This window comes from Pelophylax lessonae, assembly GCF_965119305.1.
Source record: "Pelophylax lessonae genome assembly, chromosome: 2".
Taxonomy (NCBI): domain Eukaryota; kingdom Metazoa; phylum Chordata; class Amphibia; order Anura; family Ranidae; genus Pelophylax; species Pelophylax lessonae.
In genome coordinates, this window is record NC_138769.1 from 485866988 (window position 1) to 485884600 (window position 17613).

The window sequence follows — 17613 nt, forward strand, 5'->3', positions numbered from 1 at the left end:
TGCTGTACATGCTTGGCTGCTAGGCAGCTACATCTGCGGATTATCACCTAAGGGGCACAGACAGGCTTCCCCTTGTTGCTTGGACACAGGTGTCATGGATGGAAAGGCATTGGGCAGCTGGGTGGTCCACCAGGGAGGGATTTTGTTGTGCAATAATAAGGATAATGTATATTGTAGCAGGACTGTCCTCTCAGCTGAGTGGGGTTGCGATGTGGCACAGACCCCATTATTTCTCAGCAAGCTTAGAATGTCTCCCTATTTGAATAAAACAGTCATTGGATTTCCAAATGTTACTAGGCCCCAGGATGTGCCGAGCATTAAACTGGTGGATGGACCATTGAAGTTGGAGGTGAGGAAGTCGTTTTTTCCTGTTGTCCGGCGAGTACTGACCACTGATTCCAGTCCGTAAGGAAAGGCCTTTTGTGCAGAGGTTAAAACATGTTCCCTTTTGTGCTCACAAGAATTGGGCACTGGCTAATGCATATAGGCGCACGAGCCGTCGCACATTCATGTGTACACCGGTGCTTGCGTGCACCTCTGACAGATGCTTGCGACAAATGGGCTATTTAAGCTCGGCCAGTGCTCAGGATAAGTGCTGCTTTGTCTTCAGCCTCTTATGTAACCTGTGATCCTGTGAATGTGCATCTTGCTTCCAGTTGCTAACCTGGCTTGTCTTGGCCACTCATTGAACTCCACTTGCATAGACCTCTGTTTCTGTTGGCTCCATTGGCTCTTGCTTTTCTGATCGGTTCCAGACCCATCTTCTTTCCTGACCATGTTCCTGCCTGTGCCCTGTACCTGATCATTCCTGTCTGTGTATGACCCGACCTGCCTGACTCTTCTACTCTGCCTATTGTGACCAGTACCAGCTTCCCGCCTGCTCGCTGGAGCCATCTGACCACTTCTCTTGCCCAGCGTGGACACCTGTCCTGCTGCTAGCAAAAAATACAGGCACTTGTACCACTCTGTACTCCTGCCCCTCATGTCTACACTATCAGTAGTCCCCAGTCAGAGGTGTAAGAGAGGCCTTCCTCATCATAAAAGGCTCTGCTACCAGGTACATGATACAGTCTACCAGGATGGGGTGCTACTCTGGTGTCCCTTTTAGTCCTGCTCTGGTATCCTCAGGAAAAGGTTTTACCCATTAACATTCTAAAGCTTCTTCGCGTGGTTGGTCTTGCACTGATCCACTGGACAGGTCAGCTGTGGGGGCTTCCAGTCAGAGTCTAGTCAGACAATGCCACAGCAGTGTTATATATCAACTATCAGGGTGTCATGAGGAGTTAGGCTTCCCAGATAGAAGGGGATGAAATTCTGGAGTAGGGAGAGCATCATGTTCCAGCCCTGTTGGCAGTACATGTCATGAGGCAGAGAATTGGCGGGCGGATTTTCTAAGTGACCAGCAATTGATCCAAGGGCAGGGGTGTCTTCATAGAGACAAATTCAGGGCGATTTGTTAATGCTGGGGCAAACCAGATGTGGATCTTCTAGTATCCGGGTTCAACACCAAGCTGGACAGGTTTGCCTTCAGGATGAAGGATCTGCAGCCGATTAGGGTGTACGCCCTAGAAACACTGTTGGACCATTTCTCCTTAATTTATGCCTTCCCACTATTCCAGCTATTTCCACTAGGGATGATCGAACGGTTCGGGTCGACCATCGGTTCGACCCGAAACATTGACTGTTCGAGATTCGGCCAAATTCCAAACTTTTTGCTGAAAAAGTTTGGAATTCGGCAACCAGAACCGACCAAAATGCAATGGGACAGGAAATGGGCTTTAAAAGCTCGTGGTTGGACCAGAACCATCAGTAAAAGCCAATTGAGGGGGCAGGAGAATGCTAGGAATGTGATTGGAGTGACTAGGGGGTCCAGAGGCCAATCATTAGTGAATACGCCCCCCAGTATATAAGATAGCCCGCCAAATCTCTACCATTTTAATATAGGGCTGTGGAAGAGAGTGGAAGCAGTTCTGTTACTTCTGCTTCAAAGTGTCATTTAGCAATTATTAGTGTGAGGAAAGGGATATCTAGTGTAGTTAGGGTACTATTTTCCACTATAGTTAGATTTAATAATCTAGTTTCTGTAGGGAAAGTGTTAAGTGTAAGGGGACCGTAGTGTAGTGTAGGGTTAACTGACTCTGACTGCTATGGCAGGGTGACAAAGCCCTTCCATGTCAGGGTGACTGCTATAGAGAAAAGTTTGTTTCTCTTAGAACACTTATAAACCGGATAATGGCTTCGCCCCTGTCACCCTGCTTTTTGTTGCAGGCGTTTATAGGGCTTTTTTGAGGACATGTTTGGAGTCAGGCATGACATCTGAACTTCTGTGTAGGGGTATATATACACACACACACATGTATGTATATATACACATACACATATATAGGTGTGAAAGTAGCAGAAACCTATGCTTGCGCTAATGAAATAACACCCATATGGCTTCTCTGCTATAACACCTATATATGTGTATGTGTATAAATACATATAAGTGTGTGTGTATATATACCCCTATACAGAATTTCAGATGTTTTACCTGCCTCCAAAGACCCCGAAAAAATGCTCAAAAAAAAAAAAACGCCTGCTACAAAAACACACCTGGGCGTTTTTGTAGCTGGCGTTTTTTTGGGCATTTTTTGGGCGTCTTTGGAGGCAGGCATAACATCTTTACTTCTGTGTAGGGGTATATACACACACACACACACACATGTATGTATATATACACATACACGTATATAGGTGTGAAAGTAGCAGAAACCTATGCTTGCGCTAATGAAATAATTAACACCCATATGGCTTCTCTGCTATAACACCTATATATGTGTATGTGTATAAATACATATAAGTGTGTGTGTATATATATACCCCTATACAGAAGTTCAGATGTTATGCCTGCCTCCAAAGACCCCCAAAAAACACCTGCAACAACACACCTGGGCGTTTTTTTTTGGGCGCAGGCGTTTTTTGGGGCATTTTTTGGGGGTCTTTGGAGGCAGGCAAAACATCTGAAATTCTGTATAGGGGTATATATACACACACACTTATATGTATTTATACACATACACATATATAGGTGTTATAGCAGGGAAGCCATATGGGTGTTAATTATTTCATTAGCGCAAGCATAGTGTTCTGCTACTTTCACACCTATATATGTGTATGTGTATATATACATACATGTGTGTGTGTATATATACCCCTACACAGAAGTTCTGATGTTATGCCTGCCTCCAAAGACCCCCAAAAAATGCCCAAAAAAACTCCTGCTACTAAACCGGCAAGGTGTGAAAATAGCGGAGCCACTATCCTGTTCTATTGCAATTCTAATACAAACAAACTTTTTTTTCTGGTTCTGGACATGCTACAGAGCTGAAACTTCAAAGGTACACTTTTTAGACCCACCAGACACTAAATCCAAAGAAATCTCATTTTCTTTTTCAATAATTTTTTCAATAATTGGCTCTCTATCAAAAATGACAATTTTTAAGAACTTTTTTTTGTGTGATTAATAGTCCCTGGGGCATGACCCAGAACCCTAGGCACTTTTTTAGGGGCATTTATTGGGTTTTAGGGCTTCAAAATTGTGTTTTTTGATTACCGAAGTTCGGGTCCCATTGATTTTAATGGGGTTCTGAAATCCGGGCCGAACTTTTGGGAAGTTCGGGTGTTCTGGTCGATCATCCCTAATTTCCACATCTGTTGTTCGGTATCTGGAAGCTTAAGAACACCAGCAATCTTAGTTGCATGAGCATGTCCCAAGAGGGCATGGTATTCCGACATCATGAACTTAGTGGTGGATGGCCCTTGGGCTCTTCTTGCTCGATTAGACCTCCTGTCACAGGGTCCAATATTGCATCCTGCCTTACAGACATTGGGTTTTATGGTTAAGCTTTTGAAGCCCAGGCGCTGAAGGGGTCTCTGAGGCAGATATACCTACATTGTTGAAGGCCAGGAAGTCCCTCTCCAGAAAGATTTTTCATAGAACTTGGAGATTCTATGTGTCCTGGTAGGAGACCAGGATGTATCATACTTGTGTATATATATATATGACTGGTTGCATTTTGCCATTCCTGCAGTCAGGGGTAGAGATAAAGTTGGTCTTAAGTACTAGTAAAGGCCAAATTTCAGCCCTGGCAGTTATTTTCCAGAGACCAATTGCTTCTCACTCATTAGTACACACTTTTGTTCAGATAGTAACCATTATGGTTCCCCCTGTTACATCTCCTCTGTGTCCATGGGTCTTGAATTTAGTTTTGTCTGTTTTGCAAAGACCACCTTTTGAGCCCATTTGTGAGATTTTGTTAGTCCTATTGACTAGGAAGATGGGTTTTTTTTGGTAGCGAGCACTTCAGCAAGGAGGGCATTGGAACTGGAAGCTCTTTCATGTAAGGAGTTGTTATAATTCTCCACCGTAACAACGTGGTACTGCATCCTCATCCATATTTCTTACCAAAGTGGTTTCAAGTTTTCATATGAATCAAGATATTATTTTATCTTCTTTTTTTTCCCTGTCCTTGGTCACCAGAAGAAAAAGTCCTGCACACATTAGATGTGGTTCGGGCTATCAGGATATATTTAAAAATAGCAGTCGGATTCATTTTTGTCCTTCTGGAAGGGTATAGGAAGGGCCTGGCAGGTACTAAGTCAACTATTTCATTGTAGATTTGGCAGCTTATTGCCCAAGCCTATGTCTTGGAGAGCAAGACTCCACCTTTTCAGGTGAAGGCAAACCCTCGGCCCATTCGTCATCAGGTATCAGTGGATCAGGTCCGCAAGGCTGCAACCTGGTCTTTGGTGCACACCTTTTACAAGGTTTCACCAGATGAACGTAAAGACTGCCAAAGATGCTGCTTTTGGCTGCAGTGTTTTGCGGGCTGTGGAGTAGCTTCTTTGGGACCTAGAAGTAGCTGCTGTGTCTCCCTCCCCTTATGTGCATTGCTTTGGGACATGTAGTCGTGATTTTTAGCCTTCTCTGTGTCCTGCAATGTACTTTGTGTACAAAAAAGAAAATAGGATTTTTGTGCTTGCTGTAAAATTCATTTTGTGTAGTACATCATGGTACTCAGATGTTCCACACCACTTTCTGGGAGCTTACTGATTTGCAGAACTTTATGTCCCTGATCAGAACATATGTGTGGATGAGTCCCTGGTACACTTTTCAGACCGGCTAGGAATAAAACCATCTCTTCCTAGCAAAAGGACCAAATACGGGGCCAAAATTTACAAGTTATGTGAAAGAGCCCCAGGATATCTGTATGTGTTTCGCATATATATTGGAAGAGATTCTCAGCTCCAACCCCCTGAGTGCCCAGCCTACATGGGCACAACCGGAAAATTGAAAAGGGGCAGGCTGGTAGAGTAGTTATCCAGGTATCTGTGATAACCTTTGTGCAGCAGTGGGTATGCCATGACCTGTGGAACCACCAGAAAGAACAGGAAGGGCTTCCCACAATCTTTGGTCAACAAAAAAACAGCTTTGAGAAGCAACAAAGTGCTGGCCTTGAGGTGGAAGGATAGCAAGAATGTATATATGATGCCCACCATCCATATTGACACCACAGTTGAGGTTCACAGAAGACGAGGTCCCATTCAAAAGCCAACATGTGTCCAAGAATATAATCTTTACATGGGGGGGGGGGGGTGTATTTCAATGACTAAATGCTTCAGCCCTGTTTGGCAGCAAGGAGGTCCCATTACTGGTACAAGAAATTAGCGTTTTATCTAAGTCGTTTGGCCATTTATAATGCATATCCTATCTACACCAAATTCACGGAAAGCCCCAACCCCTTCCTAAAATTAATCAAAGAAATTGTCACGTTCCTCATCTTTCAACAGAGACCCCCCCAGAAAACCTTTGCTCTGATGCTGTTAGCCCACTTCATGAGCACCACTTTCCGAACATTCCACCATCTGAAGCAGGCTGGTAATGCCCAAAAAAGATGTTGCATATGCAGCAAAAGAGGATTTCAAAGAGATACCAGCCTACTGTTTGGACTGCTTCCACGTGAACTGACCCTGACCTGTTTTTTGACTATGCCTCTGCCTACCGTTTGGACAGGGTCTACATGAACTGACCCTGGCCTGTTTTATCGATTACGCTTCTGCCTACCATTTGGACTGCTTCCACACGAACTGGCCTGTTTTATCAAACTACACTTCAGCCTACTGCTTGCTTGTGAACTGACCCTGGCCTGTTTTATCGACTATTCTTCTGCCTACCACTTTGACTATTCTGTTGCCCTGCTACTGTAGTACACAGGGTTCTTACTTATGTGAGGGGCTCCAGAATTGTTTTTCCGGATGGAGAATAGTATGTTGTTTACCAGGCGCTCGAGTTCGGCACATCGCGGATCTGGCAGACAGATTATTGTGCGGGGCTGGGGATGACCCAGCGGTCATGGTGCATGTGGGCACTAATGACAAAGTAAAAGGAAGGTGGAGGATCCTAAAGAACGATTTCAGGGACTTAGGAAATAGATTGAGGAATAGGACCTCCAAGGTGGTTTTCTCTGAAATACTGCTTGTACCTCGAGCCACACAAGAGAGGCAGAAGGAGATTAGGGAACTTAACAAGTGGCTGAGGAATTGGTGTAGGAAGGAGGGATTTGGGTTCTTGGAGAACTGGGCTGACTTCTCAGTCGGCTACCGTCTCTTTAGTAAGGATGGGCTGCACCTTAATGGGGACGGTACAGCTCTTTTGGGGAGAAAGATGGCCACCAAGTTGGAGGGGCCTTTTAAACTAGGAGACGGGGGGAGGGCTCAGAAGTAGAGTCAGTCAGGAGGGAGCAAAGACTGAAGGCAGTTGTAGAGTCAGCAGCGACAGTAGTTCCATAACGTCAATTGGTAGGTCTGTGCGGGAAAACCTCAGACCAAACAGGAATAAACATAATCACCAATCACGATTAACATCCGTAAAATTAAGAGGGGTATATGCTAATGCCAGGAGCCTAGCTAATAAAATGGATGAGTTGGAAATGTTAGTACATGAGGATGACATAGACCTTGTGGGAATAACGGAGACTTGGTTCGACCCCTCACATGACTGGCTGGCCAATATCCAAGGGTATTCGGTGTACCGGAAGGACAGGGTAGGAAAAAGAGGGGGAGGGGTATGTCTCTATGTCAAGAACAATGTAAGGGTGATAGAGAGGAGTGACATTACGGAAGGGATGAGTATGGATTTAGAATATGTGTGGGTAGAACTCCATAGGGAAGGAGAAAAGGGAAAAGTAATTGTGGGGGTTTGCTATAGGCCACCTAACCAAGGGGAGGAGGTAGAGCTAGAATTTTTAGCACTATTGGGTAAAGTGGCAAAACTGGGATCAGTCATCATATTGGGGGACTTCAATTATCCCGACATTGACTGGGAAGAGGGGATTGCACACTCACAGAAGGCCCGTCTATTCACGGAAACCTTACAGGATAATTACATGTCACAGTTGGTGGATTCTCCGACTAGAGAAAACGCAGTCCTGGATCTACTGATCACTAATGACCCAGACCTAATCTCGGAGGTAGGAGTCCAGGACTACCTGGGCTCTAGCGATCACAGGATGATCACATTTAGTGTAAATAACAATATAACAAGGCAAGTGGGGAACGTAAGAACCCTAAACTTCAGAAGGGCAAACTTTCCAAAATTGTACTCATTGATGGAAAGGGTAAACTGGGACCAAACCCTGGGATCACTGACCACAGAGGAAAAATGAGAATGCTTTAGGAACATATTAAGTAAATGCATCTTGCAGTGCATTCCTATGGGAAATAAATTTAGAAGAGACAAAGCCAAACCTGGCTGGCTAAACGTAGCGTTAAAAAACTTATTTGGGGAAAAAAATTGGCCTTCAAGAAATATAAATCACAGGGGACAGTATCGGCTTTCGAGCAATACAAGGAGGCAAATAAGAAAAGTAAACACGAAATCAAGATGGCTAAAATCAACTTTGAGAGACAAATAGCGGAGGATAGTAAAAAAAAAAACAAAGAAATTCTTTAAATATATCAACAGCAAAAAAACTAGGGCAGAGCATATTGAAAAAGCAACCGTGCTGAATGCTTTTTTCTTGTCAGTCTTTACACAGGAAATGGAGGGGTACACTGACCATGACTGTATGGTTAGTAGTAATACACAGGACTTGCCACTATGGCTAACAGAGGGTGAAATCAGGGAAAGACTGGATAAAATTAACACAAACAAATCACCAGGCCCGGATGGCGTACATCCGAGAGTACTCAAGGAACTCAGTAAGGTTATATCTAGACCACTGTTCCTGATCTTTGCTGACAGTATTAGGACAGGAGATGTACCAGGGGATTGGAGGAAAGCCAACGTGATTCGGATATTCAAAAAGGGGTAGAGGCATATCCCGGGAAATTATAGGCCTGTCAGTTTGACATCGATAGTATGTAAACTTCTGGAGGGGATGATAAGGGACTATATCGTAGAGTTTGTTAAAGACAACAACATCATCAGCAGTTTACAAATGGGCGTTCTTGTCAAACCAATCTCTTAACATTCTACGAGGAGGTGAGCTGTGAGCTAGATAGGGGCAGACCAGTGGATGTGGTGTACTTGGATTTCGCTAAGGCATTTGATACAGTTCCCCACAAGCGCTTCATTTATAAAATAAGGTCTGCTGGTATCAACAGCAGGGTTTGCTCTTGGATACGGAACTGGCTAAAAGGGTGTGTCCAAAGGGTGGTAATAAACAGCGCATACTCAGACTGGTCTGAGGTGGTAAGCGGCGTCCCCCAAGGCTCAGTCCTGGGACCAACCTTGTTCAATTTATTCATAAACAGCATTGAGGTCGGGATCAGTAGTTCGATATCAGTTTTTGCAGATGACACAAAATTGGGCAGGGCAATAACTGCACAGCATGAAGCAGATATCCTACAGAATGACCTGGACAAAATAACGGAGTGGGCAACGACATGGCAAATGAGGTTTAATGTGGAGAAGTGTAAGGTGTTGCACTTGGGGACTAAAAACATAAAAGCACAATACACGTTAGGAGGGGAACCCTTGGGGGAATCAAAAATGGAGAAAGATCTGGGAGTCTTGATTGATGATAGATTAGGCAATAGCATGCAATGTCAAGCGGCAGCTGCCAAAGCCAGCAGAATATTAGCATGCATAAAGAATGGAATGTATTCCAGAGATAAGACTATATTCCTTCCACTTTATAAAACTCTGGTCCGACCACATCTGGAGTATTCTGTCCAGTTCTGGTCGCCAGTCCTCAGGAGGGATGTGTTGGAGCTGGAGAGAGTCCAGAGAAGGGCAACTAAACTGATTAGGGGATTGGAAAACCTTAATTATGAAGAGCGTCTGCAATCGCTTGATTTATTCTCCCTGGAGAAGAGACGCCTGAGGGGGGACATGATAGCAATTTGTAAATATCTCAATGGGGATCTCAGCTTGGAAAAAAAACTATTCAGTCAAAGGAATTGCATGAGGACTCGAGGGCATACAATGCGATTAGAGGAGAAGCGTTTTAACCTCAGGCAACGTGGGGGGTTCTTTACTGTTAGGGCTACAAGATTGTGGAATTCTCTACCACAAGAGGTGGTTTCTGCGGGAAGTATGGTGGCTTTCAAAAGACTCTTAGACGTACATCTCAAGGATCAGAACATTCAGGGCTATGTGAGATGATTACAGCCACACATACCTACACAGGTTGAACTGGATGGACTATTGTCTTTATTCAACCTCACCTACTATGTAACTATGAATACTAATTCTTTTGTTTTCTCCAGGTTTCATAATTTCTGGATTAGGGTCTGGAGTCCAGAGGCTTCAAAGAGATTCGGGTGGGGGAAGCCTCTACCCCTGTGCCAAGGTCTTACCTGACCAAGGCCCTCAGCCTGCTGCTTACTTACTGCCATCATGCTTTTGGCTGCTGCATGAACTGACCACACATCTGCCCGCTACCTGTACTATGGGAATAATTAGCTGTAGCAAGAGGCAGTATGTTTATGAAGTGCAGGAGAGCATTACAATAATGAGTGTCTGCAGGTAACATTGACCAGGACCAATATTATGGCTATGCTGACCATGTCTCTGCCTGGACAATTCCTTTTGACAAGTGCTTTGGCTGTGCTGACAATATCCCTGTACTGACTATAGACAATATTCCTGCCTGCTGCCTGGATAATTACTATTGTTGTAGCTAAGCATGTCCCTGCCTGTTGCGTGGACCAATGCTCTCCTCTGTGGACAACTGCACTACTAAAACCACAGGTAATCATTTTTTTTTTACCCTTTCCTCAATAGAATTTATTTTGGAGTGCAACTCTTGGTATGTACATGCTATGTGTTAGAAATAAGGGCCGGCCTTTAAAAATGATAGGTTGTCAGGAAATTAGATGTGTATTTTATGCTCATAGAATGCCTGACGGTGCTACTTGAATGTTGGAATGCGCTTTAATTTTCTTTCCACTTTCTCCAAAAACTTGTGGAGAAAAATGACATGTTCAAAAGACTCATTATGCCTCATAGATTATACATTGGGGTGTTTGCTTTCCAAAATGGGGTCATTTTGTGGGTGTTTCCATTGTCCTGGTGCTCCAGGGCCTTCAAAAGTGCGATAGGAAATTATATGTGTAATTTATGCTCCTAAAATGCCTGACGGTGCCACTTGGATGTTGGGCCTCTGTATGTGGCTAGGCTGTGTAAAAGTCTCACACATGTAGTATCGCCATATTCAGGAGGAGTAGTAGAATGTATTTTGGGGGAATATTGATCACACCTGATGTACTGAAGGCCTATCTTATTTCTTGAGACACTAACTTGCCAGAAAAGTTCCACTACCCCCCAAATTACCCCTTTTTGAAAAGTAGACATTCAAAGGTATTTAGTAAGTTGCATACTGAGTTTTTTGAAGTTGACATTTTTTCCCACAATTCTTTTACAAAATTGTCATATTACAGGTTATTTCTCTCACACAGCACATGCATACTTGGAACTACTCCCCAAAACACATTCTGTTACTTCTCCTGAGTATGGCGATACCACATGTGTGAGACTTTTTTTCACAGCCTAGCCACATACAGAGACCCAACATGCGGGGGGCATCTTCAGGTGTTCTAGGGACATAAATTACACATCTAATGTCATGATGACCTATCACACTTTTGAAGGCCCTGGAGCACCAGGACAATGGAAATGACCACAAAATGACCCCATTTTGAAAAGAAAAACACCTCAACGTATAATATTAGAGGCATAATGAGTCTTTTGAACATGTAATTTTTTTCCACAAGTTTTTGGAAAATGTGGAAAGAAAATGAAAATGCATTTTTTTTTTTTTTACACAAAGTTGTCCATTTATACAATATTTCAAACATATAGCATGTACATAGGAAAAGCATTTTGAAAAATGAAAAAAAAAAAAAAAAAATGTTAATTAAAATAAATAAATAAATAAAAATAAAGAACTACTGATACCATTTACTGCCCTAATACATTCAACATTCAGAATTTCACCACAGTTTGCTAAGTCTCCTGCAGACCAACCCTAAACAAAAATGTTCAACTCATCCCTACTTGGAAGATTCTACTTTGGCAGTAGGAGCCCTGGTAGGAGTGCTCTCATTGATTACTTCTGTAGAGGAATATGAGTCTTGCTTTATTTAGGCCTTAAAGAGTTAGTTCACCTTTACCAAAAAACCGCCTCGCTAAATGGTGCCTCTACATAAAAACAAACTGTGTAGCCAATATAAAATAATATTTTAACAATAGTATTTTTGTTTTATCTTCATTTTACATGTTTTAGCATAACTTAAGTGGAGTTCCAGCCTGTGTGTTTTATTAAAAGTCATCAGCTACAAAAAGTGTGGCTACTGACTTTTAATAAACACACACTCACCTGTCCCACAATCCAGCGATGTGGCCACCTGAACCCCCTATACTTTCCCCTGCCTCTCCCTGGCATCACAAGTATGGGTACCTGGCTATAACAGCTTAATGCCCAGACCTGTAACGTGTCCCAGAAGATTGCAGGGAGAGAGTGGGAGAAAAGAACTTCTGCTCGAGTCACCCAGACGTCCCAAGCGGAAGTGGGAGCCGGGTACCTGTCAAAACTAGGTACCCACTCCCCCCCAAAAAAATGACATGCTAAATGTGGTTTGTAGGGGGGTGAGGAGTCCTTAAAGTGGAACATCCACTTTTGGGTGGAACTCCACTTTAATAAGTGCCGGATTATCGTTCAGTTTTCTAAAAGGTTTACCGTTAATGAGGAATGCAACTATCTACTGACAGACATAAGTATGAGTAACACCGACTATGTATTTTACAGTAGCAGTTATAATTCAAAACTGAGTTTCTGGTGACCTTTCATTCCTTGAATATTTACAGTACTTTTGGGAACACATTTCCTGCTGTTATGTTTAAAATAAAATGCTTTCATTTTAAAATATTGTGAAGAATTAGCAGTCACACTAGAGGGCTGAAAAATTGCATTGTTATAGTAATGTTTATTGTGCAGCAATACAACCTCAAGCTGACATTACTACACCACTACCTTATTATTTCTGAATGTGAACAAGAATAGTTTCTCAACACTGATTATACATTTTTATACTAATTTTTGCAATATTTGAATTATCTGTGATCACAGGAAAATACTAAATTATTCACTCACCATATGGTATCACAAACATTAAGTTCTACATTTACACTGCATCAAGTAACCTTGAATAAAGCTTGTACAAATCTTTTTTTCCTTTCCTTTAAAGTAGAAGTCAACCCCACTTTTTTATTTTTTATTTTAGTTTTGGATAGAGTGGAAAGAAATGTAGAAACCTCAGTTAGGTTTACCTTCCTGTCCTAGGTGGCAGCATTAACCGGGTCAGGAAGGGAGGAAAAATATTTACATAGGGTTACAGACTTTTCTGACATAACTTCTAATGCTTCCCTACTCTATAAAACAAAATGTTTATTTTGCTGTCTATGCTTATTTTACATAACTTTGTGTCCCAGATGGCAGCAGTCAATGAAAGAAATTAAAGGCAGACTTTCAGTTTGAACACAGGTAGCAAAAAACACCTGAAATAGTTTCTAACCTATGCCTAGCCCATTCAAAATTAAGAAAAATTGTGGGTTAACTTTAAGCGTCGGTTCACACTGGGGCGACACGACTCTGCACGATTTCGGGAGGCGACTTGTCAGTCCCGTGAACCACAACTTCGGAGCGACTTGCAGGGAATTCACATAATGGAAGTCTATGCAAGTCGCTCCGAGGTCGACCCAAAATAGTACAGGACCCTTTTTCTAAGTCAGAGCGACTTGTGTCGCTCCTATTAGAACGGGTCCTGTAGCGGTCAATGGACCGCGAGGGAGCGCGACTTGTCAGGCTGACAAGTCGCCTGACAAGTCACGCTAATGTGAACCGAGGCTTAAACACAAGCAATAAATACATTGCATTTGACAATTAGCAGGCATTTTTAACGTTGGACAGTGTGTTAAACTTCTCTAAAAAGGAGCCTCATTCACATTATTACAATATGGAGATCAAAAAAAATACTGTTTATTATTTTCACCAAGGGTGAAAGAAAATACTTTGAATAAAGACAACTTCACTACAAATATTTATCTTAAATGCGCATACCATAGCCCAGTATTTCCTACATCAGCCTTAGTGAAGGGTCATGGGCAACAGTTTTATTTTCAGAACTACACAACTATGCAAGAACATAGATGTTTGGCAAACAAGCAGTTAGTGGTTCTTAGTCATAACCTATCTATATTATAGGCCTTAATGGTTTATATAGGAAACTTGTCATAGCCTCCATATTGGCAACTGATAAAGCTAGGGTGAAAAGCTAGAACTGGATAGAATATAAGCCAGTAAGCCTGATCTATTTTGCATTTTAATTATCTGAAAATATTTTATAGTAAGACATTCAAAAAATATAAAATAATTAACAAATCTAATAACCAAGAATCAGCAATGTTATTTCATGTTTTTTTGAAAAGATAAGTTTAGGAGCTGGTGCATTTATCTGAGCTACCCTATAGCAAAACGTTAGCCTCCTTCTGTTCTGCATTTTGGCATTGTCCTTCTTTCTTGTTAAGTCTTAACTGATTATCTCCTGTATTAGCTTTTTTTTCAGTCTGTGTACCCCATTGTTCCTGGTTATGACTTTATTCATGTCTGTCTGTTAGGTGTTGCCACTCTGCTTCTGTCTGTGTGTCTAGAGAATGTTGTCCAGCTATACAATATTGTGGGTCACATATAGAGATTTGTGCTGCCACACAAAAGTCTATCTCTACCATTAATTGTCCTAGTGAAGGCCTGGCCCCTGCACTCTGGTAAGAGAATTTATCACAAAATATCAGTGTTGTAAGAACCTGTTTGTCTGTTCTGAACCTGTACAGTATTTGTTCACTCAGGCATCTAAATTGTGCTCCCAATTCTATTCTTGCTTTGCTTCTTCCTTTGTTTCAGAAATGTCTAAAATCTCTTGATATGACCAGCAGATCCCTACTACCTGTGATCATATGCACTAGGCAAGAAACAAAACTGATTTATAATGTGTGCAAGATAGGGGATGTAGTCCTCTTCATGAAGGGGCTTGTGTGCCTTCTATAAAAAGTAATCAATAGTAAAACCGATAGTTTTTTTCCTCCTAAAAGCATTAACGTTTTTCCAAAACCTTTATATTCAAAGTGCACATAATTTGACTTGGTGTATACAGATTACTTTATTTATTTTAAAGTAGACTTGTTTTCATAGCCTAATGACCTATTGAATTCTGACCTTAATCACAACAATGACCCTTTTGTGTTTATTAGGACTGAAGGATTGACTTGACTTCAACCCTCAACTCCAGCTGCTATTTTTTTAGGCTGTTTGACTTTGTTGCTTGCTTACAGCCTACTGCCGTATTTGCAGATCAAGCTTCTTAATGTGTTATAGTTTCTTCTAATACTGCCCAGTACCCCCAAGGCACTGCCCCCGGTAACAATCTCTTAAGCCTCTGTTCTAAATAATCTCAAAATAAATGTGTTGATGGATATAATACATTGGGAGAAAATTACAGTATTTTGCACAACTGTGAAACAAACTATCATCTCTAAATAAATATAAACCACTAAGTGATAAAACAAAATAACAATTAGCCCCCGTTCACACTGGGGCGACCTGTGAGGCAACCTGGTCGCCTCACAGGTCGCCTCCCATAGGGAAGCTGCGGACCCGTTCTGATAGGAGCGACACAAGTCGCTCCGACTCAGAAAAAGGGTCCGGAGCTTCTTTGGGGCGACCAGGAGGCGACCGCCATAGACTTCAATGTTACGAAGTCCGTGGCGGCCGCTCCGAGGTCGCGGCGCGCTGCTCGCACCGCGACCTCGTTGGTCGCGGTGCGAAGTAGCGTCGCCCCAGTGTGAATGGGGGCTAACAGCTCTGATGCAATATAAAATATTCATCAGTGTGAGAATTCATGCACAGTAAATCATTCAATAAATATTATGATTAAATAAAGTCCACCAAACAAAACATGGAAGTATTTTTAACCAAAAATAATTTTAACAAAATGATGTCAAATGAAGCAATCCAATGGTGTAATGACTAAAAAATTCCCTTTACCAGTATTTTTCTTCCAAGTGTAGAAAAACCTTTGATTCAAGGGGACCACAACCACTAAGGCCCCTTTCACATGAACTGTCCGATCAGGTCCACCTGTCAGTTTTTCAGGTGGACCTGATCGGACCCTGCATTGTCCTATGGAACGGCTGATGTCAGCCAAAAACAGATGGATGGTGGTCCTATTTTCCATCGTCAGGTTGATCGGAGGGCGTCGGATGGAAATAGACAGGAGGTCTGTTTGCATCCCATTTCCCCATATTGGACAGCGGAACTGTGTCAGCAAAGAGATCTCCCACTGGGCAAGCGGATTCCGCTTAGCGGAGTTGACCGTGTGAAAGGGGACTTATACAAGAAAACACATTTAACAGAAGTGCATGCCTATCTCACTACAAGATTAGGCAAACGCAGCTTGTATTAATTCCAAAGATCATCCAAACAGGTGCAGTCCATTTAAAAGCTTCACCTCCACTGCTGTCCTCTCCCCATTAAGTGGTTAGATTTCATAGCCAGCATAAAACCTGACATTTGGCCAATCTCAATGGGCCATATATCTGCTAATTGAGACCCCCAAATGTCTAATTTCTTATTGTCCTATTAAAATTCAGGCTGTCTTCAATTACTCAAACCCTTAGCACCATTGGCATTTCCCACTACTGGCCTGACCTTGCATTTTCAAAGAGCTTCTTGTGAGAATATGCACCCTAACATCTATGTGTGTACAGCTCCAGCGCAAAAAGAAAAATTAGATGAGGGGTGCAAGTTGGGTAGACACAACGGGGTTGATTTACTAAAACTGGAGTGCAAAATCTGGTGCAGCTCTACCTAGAAACCAATCAGCTTCCAGGTTTTTTGTCAAAGCTTAATCGAACAAGCTGGAGTTAGAAGCGGATTCACTACCATGCACAGCTGCAACAGATTTTGCATTCTCCAGTTTTAGTAAATCAACCCCAGTGCAAGCAACAAAGATAAGTATTGAGGAATTGGAAAGAATGTATCACACAGCTTTAGGAAAACTTCTCTAATAGTAGAGTGAAAGTCTATGTTATTACAGTTTAGGTACTTAAAAGAGTTGTAAAGCAAGAAGGTTTTTATCTTAATACATTCTATGAATTAGGATACAAAACCTTCTGTGTGCAGCAGCCTCCCCAGCATCCCCTAATACTTATCTGAGACCCATCTCTATCCAGTGATGTCCACGAGTCCCTTAGTCGTCCAGGACTTTCTCTTCTAATTGGCTGAGACACAGCCACGGCGCCATTGGCAATCAATCAAAGTCAGTTAGCCAATCAGGAGAGAGATAGGGGGTGGGGCTGCAAGGCAGCTCTGTGTGTGAATGGACACATGGAGCTGCAGCTCAACACAAGCTGCTTGCTGTGGGGGGCCCTCGACAGGAGGGAGGGGCTAGGAGCAGCAACGGGGGACCCGAGAACAGTAGGATTCAGGCTGCTCTGTGCAAAACCAACTGCACAGAGGAGGTAAGTATAACATGTTTTTTTGTTTTATTAAATGAGACTTTACAATGACTTTAATTTGTAAACGGACATTACCTGGAGTACTAAGGATACCCAAAGACAAAATACCATGAAGCCATCAAAAACACACCAGCGATCCTTTATATATGATGTATCTCCCTGAAAAAAAAAAAAAAAAAAACATGTCTTATAATCTTGATGCAGTAAAATAATTCAAGTAACGTTAAAATGCTTTCTGTGTCTTAGTGACCACACAAGAAGTGAGTGAGGGAAAATTCTCAACTGGTCAGGCAACAAAAATCCCACAGAACGTCTAATGGGCCATACACACTATACAATTGTCTTTAGACTTTTTCCTTTAGATTTACTTTACCAAAACCATATAATAGGAGGTCAAATCTAAACACTTTTAATTTGTATGCAATCAAGTAGGCCCTTGCACTACATAGTTGAAGGTAAATCTAACCACAAAAGTTGTATAGTGTGTGTGTGTGTATCCAGCTTACCTTCCCTAAAGCTGGATACACACTATACAACTTTTGTTGTCAGATTTCCTT

At 42.2% G+C, this 17613-nt stretch overlaps 1 protein-coding gene across 2 annotated transcripts in view; it reads right to left on the reverse strand.

The window, feature by feature from the left end:
* Positions 1–17613, reverse strand: part of NALCN (sodium leak channel, non-selective) — an 897007-nt gene that overhangs the window by 667456 nt on the left and 211938 nt on the right. For both annotated transcript variants that reach the window (XM_082245388.1, XM_082245387.1), the window contains one exon: positions 17132–17215. In XM_082245388.1, coding sequence (XP_082101514.1) covers positions 17132–17215 — 84 coding nt within the window. The remainder of the gene's footprint in view (positions 1–17131; positions 17216–17613) is intronic.